The sequence below is a fragment of the Neopsephotus bourkii genome, unplaced genomic scaffold (assembly GCF_033783945.1).
Source record: "Neopsephotus bourkii isolate Nb327-2 ecotype Australia unplaced genomic scaffold, CSIRO-AGI_Nbou_v1 NB_107, whole genome shotgun sequence".
Classification (NCBI taxonomy): Eukaryota; Metazoa; Chordata; class Aves; order Psittaciformes; family Psittacidae; genus Neopsephotus; species Neopsephotus bourkii.
In genome coordinates this window covers 8574753-8593136 of record NW_026900624.1, presented here as the reverse complement: position 1 = coordinate 8593136, position 18384 = coordinate 8574753, and the positions used below count along the sequence as shown (strand labels likewise).

The window sequence follows — 18384 nt, the reverse complement described above, 5'->3', positions numbered from 1 at the left end:
GTCACTGCAACTACAGTAAGTCCTCACAACAGGTCAGCTAAGTTCCTCCCTCCTCTACCCCCCCATCCCTTGAGGCTAAGAAGTTTTTCCAAAACAAACTATCCCTACAATACCGAAGACAGAACCTAAGGTGTAAAAGCATCTTTAAATTCAAAGAGGCCCCATTAGTTCCAATATTCTTTCAAAAGGCATCTTTATTATAAAAGATATAGAAAATTAGAGTTAAACTTGTTTCTTGCACAATATTAATCACAGCAGTTATAAAAAGACCAAGGTAAACATGTTTAAGAGCATTTGTATACCAAATAAGTGTTTGCTACTTGCCATCAAATACAGCAAAGACATGCTTGGTGTCAGAGCAGCAAGGGCAGTCAGCAAGCATCAGTCTGCCACAGGCTAGGGAAAGAGCCTTCATGGGCCACAACAGCACAGCAAAGCAAGACACAAACTGCAGGATCTCAGCCTTGCTCTACTGTTTGAGGCAGATGTTTCAGCTCCAAGCAATCATGGGATTTGTCTCGCTCTACACATCAGATGAGCTCAGTCACCTCTCACTATGCCATTAAGCTTTCACTCCTTAAAGGAAAGGGCAGGTAAGTAAGAGTCATTTTAAAGCCATTAATTCCTTCCTATTGCCAGGGTGTCTTAACTTTCACTTAAGTTCCCAAATAAAGCTCTTTTTCCAGTTTCCTTACATACTTATACCAAGAATTTAAAGTGATGGCCAAGAACCTGAGTTGCCACCATGAGGGTATACATTCATGAGGATATTCATTCAGGTAGCAGAAGAGCCATCCACCTTCAGACAGAAAGGACCATGCACTTTGCTGCCCACACTACCAAGTACAGGACACAAAACTTCAACCAACCATCATTTAATGCATGACAGATCACCATGTAAACACTGACCATGAAGACCAGGATTTGGTATGGTGGGCAAAGGCAGGTAAAACCAAGGACAGCCTCAGGACTGCTTGTGCATTTATGTGAGCCAAAACCACAATGCTCCGGTCTGCATTTTGAATATGGCTGTTCGGTTTGGTTTTAAGGAAGTCAATAAAGCCACCACACAATATCACAACCATCCACCCTTATCCAGTTTTATACTACATTCCATTTTGAACAGATGCAATCCAAAGTGGTAAGGAACATAGTCAGTATGGATCCTGGTCAGGATTTCGCTAGCTGGATGCTGGTTTTCACCCCTTAATGGCAGAATTAAAAGATAAATTGATTAAAAATAAAACTAGTGTTTCAGTCAATTGCAGGGAAAAAAAAACCCAAACCAGAACTGCTGTTGGCTACGAAGAGCTTATTTAGCTTTTTCTTTTATGACAGCACCACCAAAAAAAGAAAAAGAAAATATACAAGAGCAGAAAAAAGACAAAAGCTATTCAGAAAGCAAACAAGGAGGCAAACCTCTTGTGTCCTCTTAACAGTCATCTCTGCACAGATGACCAGCTTGCTACAGAACCAGCTGAAAGAAAGAAAGTCTTCTTATCTCAGATCAGGTCCACTTCCTGAGCCCCAGTGTGCACATTTACAACAGTTAATTCAGTGCAGTTTAAATTCAAGTCACTCAGTTTAGCTTGCAAAGTACAATAACACTTCTTGGAAACAACTGTGTCTGCAGCCACACATTCTGTACCTATATTAGGTGGTGATACTTCAGTCCCTGCTAGAAGAACTTCTGTGTGCGGTCCTCATCTTTCATGCCTCACAATTTGAGAGACTGTCCACTTTAAGGAGCCAGTCAGGCAGTATTTCAGCAGTGGTTTTCCACACTGTAAGATAAGAACCAGAACTGTACCGGTTGCTTTCTAAGAGTTGCTTTGTATTTCCCATACCTAACCATCAAACTAGATCACCACAGGATAAATACCTGTACTTGACCATTAGTACAAGATTCTGCAGCTAGACATACACGTTACAGCAGGCTGAGTGGGCCATTGAGGAAGGAGTCACAAAACAGCATGTAGTGTACCAACAGATAACTTTTCTTCCAGGTTGGGCAAATACGATCATTGTTAAATTAAGCAGGGCAAACTGGCAGTGGTAATCCTGCATCACTGCCTGGTTTGCTGATGATCACTCATGTTGCCATTTCTAGATTCTTCCTCTGTTCCCACTAGTTATTTGGCAGGTTACAAAAGCAAAGGAGTTCTCTCCCCAGCTGGCTGCTCTTTCTGAAAAAACTCTTTGATATGCAGCAGCTTGTTATGGATCCTCTCTCTCAGGGGAGGGATATGATGGCTAGGGTCTAAGACATTGGTGCTTCTGCGCTCCCTTTCCCGCTTCCAGGCAAGATATGGGTGTGGTGGGAAGGGCACTTCACTTCTCTCTCGGCGAAGCTGCACAGTTATTCCACTGAGGGCCAGCATTGTCCACACTGAGAGGCTAATGAAGTCTGAAAAAGAGAAACCAAGCAGATTCCTGTATCAAAGCAGGAAATTCCTTCCTTTCCCAAGCACAAACACTGAACAAGTTTAGTGACAGAATGAAGTATAGTCTCTGCAGCCTCACATGCTTAGAGTAACTCCATGCAAAGGGGATAACGCACATGGGGCAAGATGTGCCTGTTCAGTCACCATATTAGGCCTTTTGTCTGCTCACCCCGCAAACTCACCAGCAAGGTCCAAGCCCAAAAAGCACCTTTTGCAAGGGCCTCTGTCACATAACACCTGCTGAAAGGTTGCTGCCTTGGAGTGTATTTGAGTATTTCTTTTGCAGGACTAGATTTTATCATTAGGGAGTTAAACCTTATACTGTACTTATTTTGTTCTTCTCTTATTCCTTCCTATCCTCAATTACTGTTTACAATAGAACCAAAGAGGCAGTGTTTTTTCTTTAGAAAAAGAAGCCTTCAGAGCTGTACTCACCATTTGTTTGAAAAGGCACATTGGTGTAAGCTCTGCTGAAGTAATCATTGAGGACCCTTCTGAGCAGGTCTAAGGTGATGTAAGCAAGGCTTGTGTAGATGTAACAAGCAATAGCTAGGATCACTGCATAAGAGCCTACTATTCCAGAGGCCAGTATGTTCAGCTAGACAGGGAAGAAAAAACACAGCTTCAGGAGACTGATAAACACTCTTTAGTCCCCCACCTGATTAAGGCAGTAATTGGTACCAGTTCTACTGGAAGCTGGCTGCACACACCTGTTCTACAGACATCGTTTTAAGACAGCAGAAGTCAACTAAATGCAAGCATGAGCAGATGTTATGTGCAACACTGCAGAGAGTCATTCCTTTGATTACAGACCACTTAGCTCAAGTAGGGCTGAAAAGAAACTCCCCAGAGCTGGTCCTGTGCTGACTTCATGAAGCTGTATTAAGTTTTCTATACATATCCTGCAGGACTACATTTTGCATTAAGAAGTCTGACAGCCTTCCTCCCTTTAAGGTGACAGTGCAGATTACTTACAATTCTTGGACAGCCAACAAAAAGCACTGGAATCAGCAAGGCTATAGATGAAAAGGTCACCCAGAACACCACATCGTCACGGAAGACCCTGTAGTCTCCTGCAAAGACATCATATTCCACATGTAATTTACTAGTTAGCAAAAAATTTCCTTTTGTGCAAGTGGTTGGGGTGAGCTCTCCCCTCCCCCAACACCCCAAATTTTGTACAATCAAAAATATCCAGAGTACAGTGTTGAAAAGATCACCTTTTGAGCTCAAGTGAAGAAGTTGTTTAAGGTGCACTGTAACAGTTACTCAAGAACAGAAAAAGACTACCCTAGTTGAGTACAGTGAGTATAGGCCCTGTATCCTCAGTTTGGACAGCAGACCATGTCCATGAAACAAAAGATTTATTTTTTATGAGGTGTATATTACTCATCTGGTAAGAATAAGAAGTACCAAAGTATTTCTGCCCAATAAGAAGCCATTTTGTTACTTAAAGCCATATAGCTTTAGAATATGAAAACCTGCATCTATGTATATTTTACTCTAGTATGGTGCAAGTGCAGCCATGGCAACAACACAATGCAACAAATTCTTTTGGATTTAGGAAGAGTAATGAAGTCACTCAAACACTACTTTGCTCTCCCTGCTTTCTAAGGCCTAACCTTTTCTAAGCTGACCCCCAGCCATTTTGCTTTAATGAAGACCAACCAGGGACTGCATGGATTATCACAGAATTGTGGCTTAAGTCAAACACAAATGACTGAAGAAAAACAGTCCCACCAAGGGATCTTAAGTAGAAGACTACTGATGTTTAAAATCGACAGATAAAAGTGTGGCTGATGCTGTGATGCCCCTGAGGGATTCCAGCTCAGCAGCCTCACTTGCTTTTAAACAATTAGGCTATTGGTTCTCTCAAAGTCATTCTGAAGACCTTAAGGATGTCAATCCAGCTGCAAATACAAATTTGACTCCTAGAGTGCAATGCTCCCAGAGCCTTGCACTGTAGTATGGTGAAAGGTAACAGCCAAAGTTCCTCAATCCATATTGCATTTACATCTGAAGCCTCTAAGTTAAGACTGCAGATTTTCTAATGTGACTTGTTCTGGACAGGAAATAAAGACAGACAGCAAGTGCACGCCTGGAGCAGAGCTGGTGGCTGACTGCTGAGATGGCATACAGCTTATGTAGAAAGGGCCTCAGCAAGTTCTCCACAGAATAAGCAGTTTCCTTTTCTCACTAGTGCAGATTCCCTAAGTACCTTTAATTACAGCACACCTGAACAAAGGCTTCAGGTATATCACTATTCCTTCCAACACTGGAAAGGGAAAGTTAAATATCATACTAAGGTAAACCAGAGCAGCATTCATTTTAGAGCCTTGCAATGTCCCTGTAATACAGCAGAAATACATCACCCCATAGCCAGTACTTTGCAGCAGAGTATTTCAGTGCATACCTAGTGGGGTAAAGAAGACTGTTGATGAAAAGAGAAATCCCAGCACAAGTCCAATAATAAACATGCAGAGTATGATCGAGCCAAATCTCCACCAGCTCACAACCAAGAGGAGCCCTCCAATAATTCCAGCTACTGCTGTCAAAATAAGACGCACTGAAAAACAAAAGGGGAAATTCCAAAACTCTAAAAACTTGTTATTGCAATACTGTATCCAGCAGCTTTACTTACACTTTTGATTGTTACCTAATGAAAAATTTCTGGATATAGCCAAGAGCATCAGTACTTGCTTCATGCACATTCCACTTAGACTCCAGTCTGCAACTGAGAATGGACTACTGGAAGAGCTAGAATAAAAGGCTTGCTACTATGCACATTATTAGTACCTTCATTTCTCAGGGCAGTTAAGGTTGCAACTGCTAATGCACATGTATCAAAAAGGTAACTATGAGGCAGGACACAGACAAAAAGAACTAATTGTTGCTGATCTATCAAGCAGGGTACAGACCTTCTACTTGTTTTACAGATGGAATCTGTATTTGATCAGAAACTGAGGTCCACTCATTATAAAAAAAAAGTAGAAAGGAAGCATGTTGCAAATTTCCAGGATTTCTAAAAACCTGGATCTTCCTTGGCTAGATACTGAAATTTGTCTTTTACAGTTGAAGCTACATTAACTAATTCTGCTGTTTAATTCTACTACTGGAAGCAAAACTTACTCTGTTGCATATTCAGCTATTATGGTAATCGTAGCTCAGTTCAAGTACTCAGATACCACCCTCCTATCCTTCTTAAGGCTGGCAAACAACAAGCACAGATGAGATTTTACTTAAGAGATTCATAATAATACTTTCGGAAGGGTATCGGGTATCCTAAAACATCTACTCACCATCATAACCAAGGCCAGTTACTCGTGTGATGAATACAAAGAAGAAGAAGGCTGTGAATATGAAGCCCATGAAGAACAAGTCTAGAGAAGAAGGAAAAAGACTTAGGATAGTCATAACACTTCATACCAAACCCACTTCAGTAAATCTTCAAATATCTTGAAGTTACAACAGGGAAGGAACAGATCAGTTCCTTTTGTGCTTCCCAGACACTGACAGCCAGACTACACTTTGACCTGGAAAGCAGTGTCCTCAAGCCCTTCAGTCAAAAACTACATATTTATAGCTATGTTGTCCAGCATTCACCTTAGTTCCACATTTCTCTTCCCTGCATAACAGGAACTTCTTGCTCATCTGTGCTTAAAAGATCAAATCCTGTAAAAACCAAGCAGTGGACCTAATTGACATGTAATAACTATCAAAGGAATCTTATTAACAACACCACCATTCTAAGTTAAAGCAAAATCAGTTATGAAATTCCAATCAGACTTATGAAAAGAGGAAAAAAAAAGTATTCAGTACCTGTTTTCCAGAATCTGTGTCCAAAAAAGCAAGTGAAAAGACCAAGGGCAGCAAAAGTAGTAAAGAATACTTTGGTAGAGAGTTTACCTAAAAGAAGAAAGAAATTGTTGTTACAAGAGCATCCTACCTGGCAGTCCCAACAGTGAAACAAAGGTATGGTCAGTTTGCTGTAACTGATAGTTTTTTATCTGCCAGTCCTTCAGACACCATGTGAGCAGATCTGCAATGGCTGAACTACCAGTTATCTTGACTGGATCTCCAACAGAATATTGAAGTAGTTCTAGACTAAGTCGCAACCTTCCCCCTTATTCAGAAGATTGACATTTCTGCAAGAGTTAGAGTAGCTCTAACTTGCTGATTAAGATACAGATACAGCTTTACCTGAAAATTATCTGCTCAGCTTTAAAAAAAATAAAAATAAAGGTACATCCAATCACCTTAAAAAAAAAATCAGTGCCATAGGAGTAGTGACCCAGACAGCAGCTCTAGTCCTTATTACTGCAGCCTTCAACATGATCTCCCTTTAATATATTTTTCATGCAACAGAAAGGATCATCATCCAAGTACAACTCACCTGTCCCCTAGGCAAAATTCTTACTATTACTTAAACTATTTGAAAAATTAAACCACATTTTCCTAGTTCTCCAAATTACAGAAGAGAGGTCTAACCTATATAATCTCATGTTGTCATGACAGTTGCATGTTACAGTATATAAGAAAGTAAACATGAAAGCACATTTTATTTTATGCACCATATTCTACCCACTATACTTGGCCCTACTGTAGTCATAACGGGAACAGCAGCTTTACTCTTTTCCTGCTCAAATTCTATCATTATATAACCTTGTACAAAGTAGCATGACTTTGTGGTCATTCCACTACTGTTAATAGTATTTTTATGCTTATTTTAGGTGACCACCTCCTTTCAAAATATTTGTAGATTGCTGATTCCTGATAGCACTAGCACAATTAAACAGAAAATAAATATCAGACTGGACCCTGACCTAGTTCACGTTTTATTAGCTTATTTTTACATGCAGAATCTATAGTCCTACAAATGATTTAACATTATGTATCCAGTTCAGATGGAAAAAGCTAGACTGGTGCTACAGAACTGAAAGTTATTATTGTCAAGCCACAATATTAAACCTCCATTAAGTTAAAACTTCAATTGCTAATGCTCTTCTTACTCTTATTTCATCATCCTAGAATTTCTCCTCAATCACCAAGTAAACTCCGTCATAAAGTAACAAAATATATCCAGTGTAAAACAAAATGCTTCTTCACATATTTAAAAAAATAATCTCAAAAGGACCATTTAGCATTTTGGAGCACAATAAGCTTGAGATGAGTTGGCAAGGATATACAAATCCCAACTTACTAAGAGAAGAGCAGCTATCCACTAGGTCAGCAAAGCTGCAGGCATATGTATGCACAGGTATGTATGCAGCAGAAGTATTCCAAAGAGGATCCCATACTATGACGTTGTAGATCACACCTTGTCCAGGAAGTGAGGAAAAGTAGACATTGGTCTTGTCATCAGTTGTCAGTGTAAGCATCTGGAACAGTAAAGCATATTTTCAATTGCAATGAACTGCTTGTCACTGTTACTGATGGCATGTTGATGTGTTCATACAGCTAAGGCAATACTCAGCAGCTCAAGAAAGACTATCTGCAAGAACTCCAGGCAAGAGTTCTCCTATTCTGAATCCTCTCAGAATTAAATCGAAGCATTAAAGGCTCACAGGACTGACTGCATTTCTTCCAGCATTACTATAGTTTCTGATGGGGAAGAAGACTCTCCCAGTCATATGTTTTGCTCCTCCCTATTTGAGGGCACAGCTCGGGTTCCCTGCCAGTCTGCTAACCCAGGTCTGGCCTCAGAAGCTGGCAAGGGTGCCGTGCCGTTCTACTCATTAGCAAAACCAGGCAGGTCATCACCAATGAGTCCCTGCTCCATCCCTTCCAATCTCTTTGCTGGAGAGCAGGTAAACATGTAGTTAAGTGTTTGCTCTCACGTATCAGATCTCTTTATGCCACTCCAAATGGCACTCGTCTGTATTCCAGTTTCACTCTATTCTCTATCCCTGCTCTCTTTGTGGCATTGCCTGCTCATCCCTCAACATCTGAGGATGCCAGACACCAGCATCTATCAGGCACCACAGGAGATTACCCATCTTTGTCAGAAGTGGCTCTACTCCTGGATTTATAGGCACTCAGTAGCAGTATAGCTATAGGCAAGCTGGCTTTTAACGTCACTGAAAGAGCACTATGACTAAAGCAGTATACAGCAAGCAAGAAGACACTCCCATAAAAGCTGGTTTCATTGAGAAAAGGGTGCAAGACATAGAAACATCTCAGACTAATCAATTAATGTCTACCTAATGGAGTCCATTGCAAGATGTCTCAAATCTGCCACGCTTGGGACTCTGTTAACTATCCACCTCTATGTCAAAAGAGTGGTTGCCAGTTTGCATGCAAGACTCGCTGTATACTTCCCAGCCAGAAGTCCCGGATATAAGAAGCCTGAAGCATCAGCAGCTTGCTTATGTCACCACTCAAGGAAGAGAAGCACAGGGGAAAAGAAAACATGCAGTGCCACTGCCACAAGCCTGTAACACCGGTGCTTCAGACTCACTTTAATGCCATTGGCTTTGATACTTCGCACCTCAGACATCTTCCGTATGTGGCTCATGAGTACCATCTCAGAAAGATCATTCTCTGGTAAGAAGTACTGGTAGACATCATAGTGCAGCCGCCATCTGGAGTTCTGACCAGTCCCTGAATCACAGGATGGTGGGTTTGCTCCTCTGCAATTAAAGAGATCAGCCACATGCCCATCACAAGCCCCCAGATCTTAACATTAGCTTTCCATTTACTCTTTAGAAGTTCACACTAGTAGCTAATTCAAAGCCAGATCGTAAATGTTTGCAAGCACAGACTACAGCAGTGTTATGCAGAAGCACCCTGATGCAGGTAGCATCTGTGCTGGTACCTGCCTTTACATTTACAGAGACTTCCTAAAGTTGTCATAAGGAACCAGCCCAAGAATTCCAAGAGGTGACAACAATTAAAGATCACAACATCGCTGTTTGGTTTTCCATGCATATTAAATATACAAACAGCTCTGAACACAGCTTTCCCATTCCCTGACTATCACCTGAGACACCAGGCACCATTCAGGAAATAATGCTTTATAACTTGAAGTCTCAATGTTAGACAAAACTCTAGGTCATTATCAGGCTTCAGTACCAGTAAAGGAACGAAACTGGCTAGAATACACAATTGCTTCTTAAACAGATTAAGTCATAATGAAGAATGGGAAGATCCACTATTTGCTGACTGCTTGCATATCTGAAGTTGTACAGTCATTTCCACAAGATGCAGATCTCAACTATCTCTTTCATGTATTATCTCTCCTCCTCCTCTTCCTCATTTACCTCTCAGTTTGTTGCAGCAAACAAGATTTCTGCCAGCAACTGGATAGTCAGCCTTTCCAGCAGAATCTTGTTTTATTATCTTGGCCAAATAAGGTCTTGCTCAGTGCACTCAGTTTTTCACACACCTGTTATATCCCAAGTTTGCAGGGGCAAACTTGATGTGTGTATCAACCAATGTATAGTCTAGGTAAATATTTGGATCCACTTCCAAGTCAAACTCTAGATTGCAGCCTCCAGGAATAGGATCTAGAACACAGAAAAGATAACTGTAGTAGTTGTTACTTCCCCCTTAGATGCATGAAAAAATAAATAAAATCAAATAAAATAAAAAAAAAAAATCAAAGACCTCAGCAATGAAGGTACTTGCTGGCACAGCCTGCTTGCCAAGCACATAAAACTGTCAACTTCTAGTCCTGCCAACAGCACAAGTGGCTTCACTGCAGTCTAAGCTAGGTCCTGATGCATACACAACAGTTTTCTACTCTAAGGCTGAAGTCATAACAAGACCATACAGTACATCCTTATACACAACTCAATTCTGCAGTGAGTGATACTAAAACTTTTTCAGACCATCTCAAAAGAATTTCTGGCATCTCCATCACACGTTTGCATCATGTAAAGGTGTTCATTTGAGGTGTTCCTTTCACAGTTAGCTTGCAATAAGTAGAGGTGATATCCCTTATAGAGTAATAAGAACATACCTTTCTCCATATAGGGAATAGAGATAGCTGTGCTGAGCACCTGGCTAGCATCCAGAGACCGAAGGTACCACGTACATACGGTCTGCTGAGGCCGAAGGATGGAAACCAGTCCTTTGTCTACTCCAGTTCCTGAGCTGTTCACAGATGGATTCTGGACAGAAACAAATGATATAACCAAGCAGTTCTTGAAAAGATTTCTAACACAACTTGACCTATTGTACAGGAGTCACATTCCTGCCACAAACCCACAGGGCATGTATTTCAGTGCCAGTGACCACAGATGAGGCACTCAGTCCTTAGCTAGCTGATAAAAGGAAGATGGAAAAAAGGGAGTGCCCTCTGACACCACACACAGCCTAGTTCAGGCTCAAAACCCAAGTGATAAGTTGACACTACTAAAGAGCTGATAATCACAAGCAAGCTGGAGAGAAAACCAGCTAGTTGAAGTCTACTGCTGCACAGCAATGGACTGACTACTAGAAGTGTGAAGGGACTGGAATATCCTCCACAAAAAGCAAGGGATGGTACATTCTGGGAAGTGCAGAAGCCCTTCATTCTCTCCACCAGAATGAAGATTACTGTATGACAGCTGGCTTATTACTAGCCATGCCAGACAAGTGCCTGGGGCCAGTTCAGCTACTGACCCAATCCCCACCATCACTAACCCTTCTAGAACCAGGGATCTTGAAGAAAGATGAGGCAGTATCACACTCACACAGCTGAACAAATAATTGACCTGCAGTCAAATCTGTTTTTCAGCATGGAAAATGTGCTTTTGCCCAAGAAGGCCCCACTCATCAGGCAACACTGTAAGGAAGCACTTTAGACATGGCAGACTTTATGGTCTGGCTTAGCTTCCTATTTCTAGAGGCAGGCCAGCCCTAAAAGCAGTGTAGCCATATTTATGCGTCGCTGCCCTTGGCCTGGTAACGTCAATTGCAAGGAAGCTCTGAATTGGCAGCAGAAGATTCTGTCAGGGGTAATCAAAGACTGAACAGGTGTAACAGTAATGCCTTAACCCTGTAATCCTGGTTATTTCATCAGTACAAAGATGACTGAGTTGGGTGACTTGTATTACAGGTTATCCATCTCCTGAGCTTCCCAGGATACTTCTTGGCACTCAATATATTCTCATTTGAATAAACCTGATGGAGAGCAGGAAACTGGATGGCAGCTGTCAGGTCTCTGTCTACCACCTTCAGCTTAGTCTACATTCTAGCTTTTGTTTGAGCCTCACAGCACTATAAAAAAAAAAATCCCAGTATTTTAGATGATTGCATCCCAGTAATGATGGGACAAACTGAGGCTAATGTATAGCAGTAAGAATGCTTCTATTGTTGGCTAGAAGTAACAGCCTTCATTGGAGCACTATGGACTAGTTTTTCCATGTGCCATCAAAGAAGAATTAGATTCAGGACAAAAAGCTGGAGTAACAAGACATTCTATTTGTAGTGGCTAGATCCAAGCCACAAACAGCAGACAGCTAAACATCCCAAAGCAATCATGTTTAGCTAATGAGATATCTAGAAAATAGTTCTCACAGAATATTATGTACCTTGTTTTTCATTTTACAAGCTAATGGATAGTAGTCAGCAGTCATATGTCAAAAGCACCATTTCCACCAAGAACAAAAAGCCTTGAAACATTTTCAAGTCAGCTCTGAAATTCCTTTAGCATTTGTCATCCAAAATAGCAGCTATGCTATACAAGAACGGATTTCTGAAGCCAAAATAATACTGTCCAAGAGTCATGAAGGTATTAAGATAGTATTATTTTATATTAGTATTATTTATACAGCTTCAGTTCTATATTCCTACATGTACCAAGGCCAACTCCTTTGTTAAAAGAAAAGTAGCACTTAAGAACAGAAGTGACACTCTTACCGTACCTTATCAAAGGATATCACCACATTGCTTTGCTGGGCATGTACTTGAAAAATAACAACAGTCACGTTGCTTGCAATGTTCCTGATTACAGCTTCCACTGGATTGGTCTGGTTAAGTAGCACATTTCTGAATTTTCCCAAGGACAGCTCAAGAAGACCTGTAGAACAAAAAAAGACACTTTTTTTGTCCAGAGAGAAGCAATTACTAAGGGAAGTCTGTCAGTTTCCAGTAACCCAGTAATTAATCTGATTAATTTTTGCAAGACACAACCAAGGCAATTTCTTCTTATGATGAGCATAACCCCATGATCCACCATCATTTTCATTTAAAGAGAACCATGTGACCTAGGACATAAGTATTTCTGAGAATCAGCTTTGGCTTGTCATTCAAGTCATGCTAGAAAGCCTGTTTTCTCTGCATGCTGGGCTCTTGAGGGACAAGGGATATCAGAGGAAGAAAGAGAAGCAGCTGTACAGAATCCACAGGATTCTCTTTTGTTGGTGGTTAGCAGGCAGACCAGATGCTTACAAAGCACGCACAATGCCTTTCAGGCTTTTTTGCCAAGATTCCTGTGTGTACACTGTAGCCCAGCAAACCTAAAACTTATCAAGCCTAAACACATACACAGCACTTCCTCAATAAAGTTGCCTCTTCCAGTGTAAAGAGTTGATAGGGTTGAGTACTCCAGCAGAAACACAGAGTAATCAACAGCACCATCCTTATACACTGTTGCTGATGATTCAGATCATCCAGGAAAAGAAAAGGATATAGTGGGCTGTGTGTGTCCCGTCCCCGTCCCCCCCCCCGGCTCTCATCTGCCAAGAATTGGCATCTTTGGCCAGCTTCTTTGCCTGTTAATACATAGCTAAAGGTGAGCTCCTATCCTCACGCCTCCCCCACTCACCCCACAGTGGAGGAAAAAACTAACACTTCTTGTCTTGCCAACTTCAGCCTCTACATGCCACCCCAAAAATTCAACCAACCGTAGGACAGCCTCACCAATAAAACCCCAGCTGAAATATGGGGTCATATGCCATCTAGGAGTTAAAAATATTCTGTTTTTCTGTTCCATCATCTGCAGTTTGTGTTAAGGTAGAAAAAGTTCCTACTCAAAGCTTTCAAATAGTAATTAATGTAAAATTAGAGCTACAAAAAAGCTTTATGCATTCTTCGGAAATAGACAGAGTCCCCCTTCAGGTTATCCTCCCCTTCACAAGACCTCTGCTGTCCTTAGATCTTAAGTCTACTAGAAATGCAACTAGCAGTATGGATACTAAAGAAAATAATTCAAAAGGCACATACTATACATCTGTGTACTTAGAAATTTTAATTGAAAGCTCAAAATGCAATAAATATTTTTCTTTGCTCTTTAAGAACTTGAGCACAGTTTCCTGAACTGCAGATATTCACATGTAGACGTTTTTAAGAAAAAAACCAAAACCAGAAAAGCTGAAACCATATACATCCTCTCTATGCTCTACATCAAGGGCGGTGGGGGGAAAACTGAACTGGTCTGTCTTATTTCTCACCTCCACTCTGTACTTATACCCAGAGGCCTCTGCATAACACAAGAACAGATTCATCAGCAAGACGTGCAGCTACTACTGCAACACGATCATGAGACTCTAAATGTCAGAGGCCCTCTGTGGTAAATTAAAAGTACAGTGTTCTACATTGCTTTACTGTTTGCATAAGTGCTTCTAAAACAGTGCATGTGACATACATTTTAAACTAAAGTCTGGACAGAACAGCACAGGCTCATAGTGAATAACAGGAATGCCCACATCCATCTGACAAGTCTTTTCAGCTTGTTGCTCACAGGCTCCTTGAAGTACACTTCTAACCAAGCTTGAAAGACAACTAAAAGGAGAGTTCACAAGAACTGCAGAGTAGATTCTAAGAATTTTGCTAGAAGAGCAACTGCTACATGGCCATAAACCTTTCCAGCCTTCTCTTTTTCTGTCATTTGAACATCTGCCCTGGAGCACCACTAGTGCTCCAGGGCAGACAAAGAGCTTGGAGAACAACTAATGATTCATCAGGCCTACCTCCAATGTAAGTTCTCAGACAAGCATTAGACTACCTGAGCCATACAGAATTCAGTGTTATCAAAGATGCTTTGGAAGACGGATACCAAGACCCCCATGAACACATGGTGCCAACCACAGTGTGCAAGCTGCTTCTTTGGGCAAGCTTGATCAAACTGAAGGTAGCACACCAAATAGGACTGCAGGTTCAGCAGCACATGCAGCAAAGATAACACCACCACAGAAGTTAAGTAGTTGACCTAGTAAGTCTGCAATGGAGCTAGAAACAAAATCCAAGCATCCCAACTTCTTTTATTGCTTCATTTGCTTCAAGGAGTGAAGGGCTGGAAAACACCCCATCAGATGCCAGGCTATCGCCTCTTCCTTGCCTTGCAGGGAGAAGTAAGATGGTCACTGCACATCAGAGTATTTTGGGTTAGATACAAGACAGGAATCCTCACCCTTACAGGGATCATCAACTGAAAACACACTTAAAGGAAGTCAACACTGCTGAAACTAAGCAAGAGCAGAGAGAAGATGGAGTGCTGAGCATGTATTACTTCATATACTAGTAGCAATACTAGAACAGGAACACAGATAACCCAGCATATAAAAGAACTGATGAAAAGAGATAGGCAGTGCAGTCTGCCACTCCTCATATCTTTTCTCTCACATGAAGGGCAAAACCAGTAAAGAGAGCAAAGGAATGAAAACTCCCAGAGCTCCTTTGAGATCAAACCCCCTTATTCATAACTCTAAGCAACAAGGTAGTTGACTTCAGAGCCAACATTTGTCATCCCTTTGCTGTGACATGCACTTTCCCCAACAAGCAATACCCAGCTTTGACCATTTCCATTCTGCTGATTCAATGCCAAGCTCAGTTCATTTGATGCTCGAAGTCACATTTCCAACTCCAATAGTCAAGTGCCACTCCCCATCACCAATAAACAGTTAACCACACAAGGTCCATGATGACATCTAGCAGTCCAGTTTCCATTAAGAAGCACAACTGAAGAAATACCACTGCTGCTCATATAGGAAGAGTATTTACCTACAGAGCCATGCTCAATCATTATGCTTGCCTCAGATAAAGAAGTTCTCTATAGTCAGGGGAAACACATTTCTACTCTGTAACAACCAATTGTCAATGGATATACAGAATAAGATTATGCAAGATTTAAGAGGCAAGAACCTTCCAGCATAGGGAGTATGCAAACAAGTAGTCACATGAAGACATTTAATGGAGATGAAATGCAAGGTCAGATTCAAAACTAGTTTGAATAGGGAAAACATAAGTATAGTTACTTAACAGAATAAAGACAGCAGCCATATTGTATCAGACCTGCAAGGCCATATATATATGGACATGGCAGAGTCCTGTTACAAGGTCTCCGTCTTTCCACAGTAGTAGAACCCCAAATAAAGACTATACCCACCCCAAAAGAAGCAAGACTTATGTAAGCTTCTAAATTTTAATTGCATGTGAACTGAGACTCATGTTTATAGGACAGTTTGATGCATGAAGTAGATAGGGCTATAGAATTTGTCTTGTTATCAACTGCACCACTCCCATACCAGAAGACTCTTCACCATGTTAGAAGTCATGAGGTCTACAGTCTGAGAAGCAAGAGAAGAAGCACCAGTCTCACCTGCTTACAGTTTTACTAACCCACTATCAACCAGAACACACAAGACCTGGCCTCAGTCATATTGCTGGTACTGCTGATTAAGAAGTCATTTGCACATCTAGGTAGTAGAGCATCAAGATGCAAGTGGCCAGCTGACCAATACATTCAGGCAGCTAAACAGCTTTGCACGAACCTCTTATTTTAAAATTTTGTCTTTGGATAGAGTAAACAGCTAGCACAAATTAAGTTCATCCAGATAAGCTCCCTTTGCAAAAGGGAGCTCAATCCCAATTATCCTGTAAATTTGCTTTAGTTTTTCCAATCTGGTTTAGATGTAGCAAACAAGGCCAATTGCAATCCTATTTCATAAAGGTGGAGCTCCCTGGAAGGTAACAAACATGATACAGAACACTTCTGCACAAATACAAAGCTTGAAGCAGCACATCAGAACCCCAGAGAGTTAATATTGGCTGTCATGCATAGATTTTACTTATCTGCACATTTTAAATGAAGGAAGATCTTTTAGTATTAGGACATAGCAGTGCCCATCCCTACAAACCACTGGATAACCACAAGACAATTTCAAGTAAGTGAACCATTAAGCAAGTGTCCTCGCTTAAAGGGCCTAATAATAGCTGTTCATACACAAATTACACAGCTTAGTAGCCTTTCAGGAGGAGAATACTTTCACCCTCCACCCTCGACTCTAGAAGGAAATACAGCAACAGGCTCCTTCAAGGTAGAGCAGTTAGCTCTGTCCCATGTTCATTCTGCCTTTTAACATACTGTAACAAAAAAATAAAAATAAACACATGACCCATTTTCAATCAAGTCCAGGAGACACACTGCTTGTCACCATCTTTTAGTATAAACATTACAATCCAACAACATTGAGCCTTCATTCTCAGACTTGCTTGCCACCATCAGCAGCCAAGCCTAAGAGTCTAGGTTCTACAGGCAGCAGGGACACACCTGGCTCTCCTCTAAGATCCTGGGCATGAGACTCTGGGTGGGGGAGAAAGAGAAGTCTTCCGCACTTGAGATTGGTTCCAAACACTGTTCTGCAGCTTTGCAAAGTATCCCAAGAGTAGATTTTTCCTTTTGGTCAATTAAGCTTCATTAAAGGCAAGTTTAAAAATAAAGAAAACTGTAAGAAGAGGAGGCTTACATCAGCCCTAACATAAAGGACTGCTTGCTTATCTCTGAATTATCTCTGAAAGGAAACCAATTATTTTTTTCCCTCATTTGAACAGATAAGAATTTAACCAGAAAAAAGTAAGCAACTCTTAAATCTTCACCAGCTAAACTCTTTACAGTACACTTACCTCTGGACACCTATTTTAGTCACACGCAGGCACATGGGAATTGCCAAAAAATCCACGTCAAATAAAGTCAAATTACATCGGCATGGACAAAAAGTAATCTTATTAATCGAGATTCAAATTCTAGGGGCAGGAGGAAGGAGAAAGAGCTTATTTCCTTAGTTTTATACTGGCAGTGGTTTCCAGCCCACAATTCACTGGGTGCTAGGACCCAACATGTGGTTTAAAAAAAACACAAAAATCCCACTATTAACCATAATCCCTTTCTCATATACACTCATAAGTAGAGAACACCACTTTTGTTTAACAGAAACAGCTCTACACCAGGCTCATCAGCCTGTACCGTATCTCTGCAATGGCCCGGGTAAAATTAGCCCTGTATATCCATGTAGGAGCTAAACTGATGGTGTTCATATCGATTAAGGTAGGAAAAAAAGAGGGGTAATGTCTCCCTACCCACAAAGACGACGATAAGAATGAATATAACGAACTCTCTCCAGCTCTCCAGACAGCTGCGTCTTCGCTTTGATCTCAAGCCTCCAGACACCTGCAGGTCGACCCACTACCGCCTGCAGCACCCCTCAGAAGGCTCCACTGACCCTTCAACCCCGTTCCCCTCCATCCCGCTAGACCTCCACTCGCCCCAAAACTCACTCTCCCCGCTCGAACCCGCGCTTCGCCAGCCCTTCGGCCGCTTAATGGCGGCTACGGCCCGCACACCCGCCCCCCCGCCACGCCGCGCTTACCTGAGGCATCACCATAACGGAAGACCCCCAGGAGCCCACAGAGCACCACTGCGCAAAGAGGGAGCCTCATGGCGCTGTGAAGGGAATGGGACAGTAGGGTGTGAGCAAGCCCAGGCGATTAGGAGGGGCTTGAGCCAGGCAGGCCCTGAGGGGCGGTGCAGCACAAACGCCGGCTCAGCACCGCCCCACAGGACCCACCCGGCGGAGGCCGTTCCCAACATCCCCTCACCCACCTCAGCGCTGAGGTAGCGACCCCAAACGCCGCCCTCGACGGCTTTTATCCTCCCAAGTCGCGTCCGCCAGCTGTGTGTACTTGTAAGCGCGTACAAGTATCTTAAACAAGTGTCCAGGTCGGGAGGGTTGGATTTTAA

General features: G+C 41.8%; 1 protein-coding gene across 1 annotated transcript; it reads right to left on the bottom strand.

Annotated features, from left to right (window-relative positions):
• Nucleotides 1-844: 844 nt before the first annotated feature.
• TM7SF3 (transmembrane 7 superfamily member 3) lies at nucleotides 845-18254 on the bottom strand. The gene is made up of 12 exons (XM_061359746.1): nucleotides 18014-18254; nucleotides 12293-12447; nucleotides 10405-10555; nucleotides 9829-9949; nucleotides 8902-9073; nucleotides 7645-7822; nucleotides 6264-6350; nucleotides 5744-5824; nucleotides 4858-5010; nucleotides 3420-3517; nucleotides 2880-3042; nucleotides 845-2407 (listed from the first exon to the last, which is right to left on the bottom strand). The coding sequence occupies exons 1-12, from the start codon at nucleotides 18081-18083 to the stop codon at nucleotides 2145-2147; spliced, it is 1692 nt and encodes a 563-aa protein (XP_061215730.1). The 5' UTR covers nucleotides 18084-18254; the 3' UTR covers nucleotides 845-2144.
• Between the last annotated feature and the right edge of the window lie 130 nt (nucleotides 18255-18384).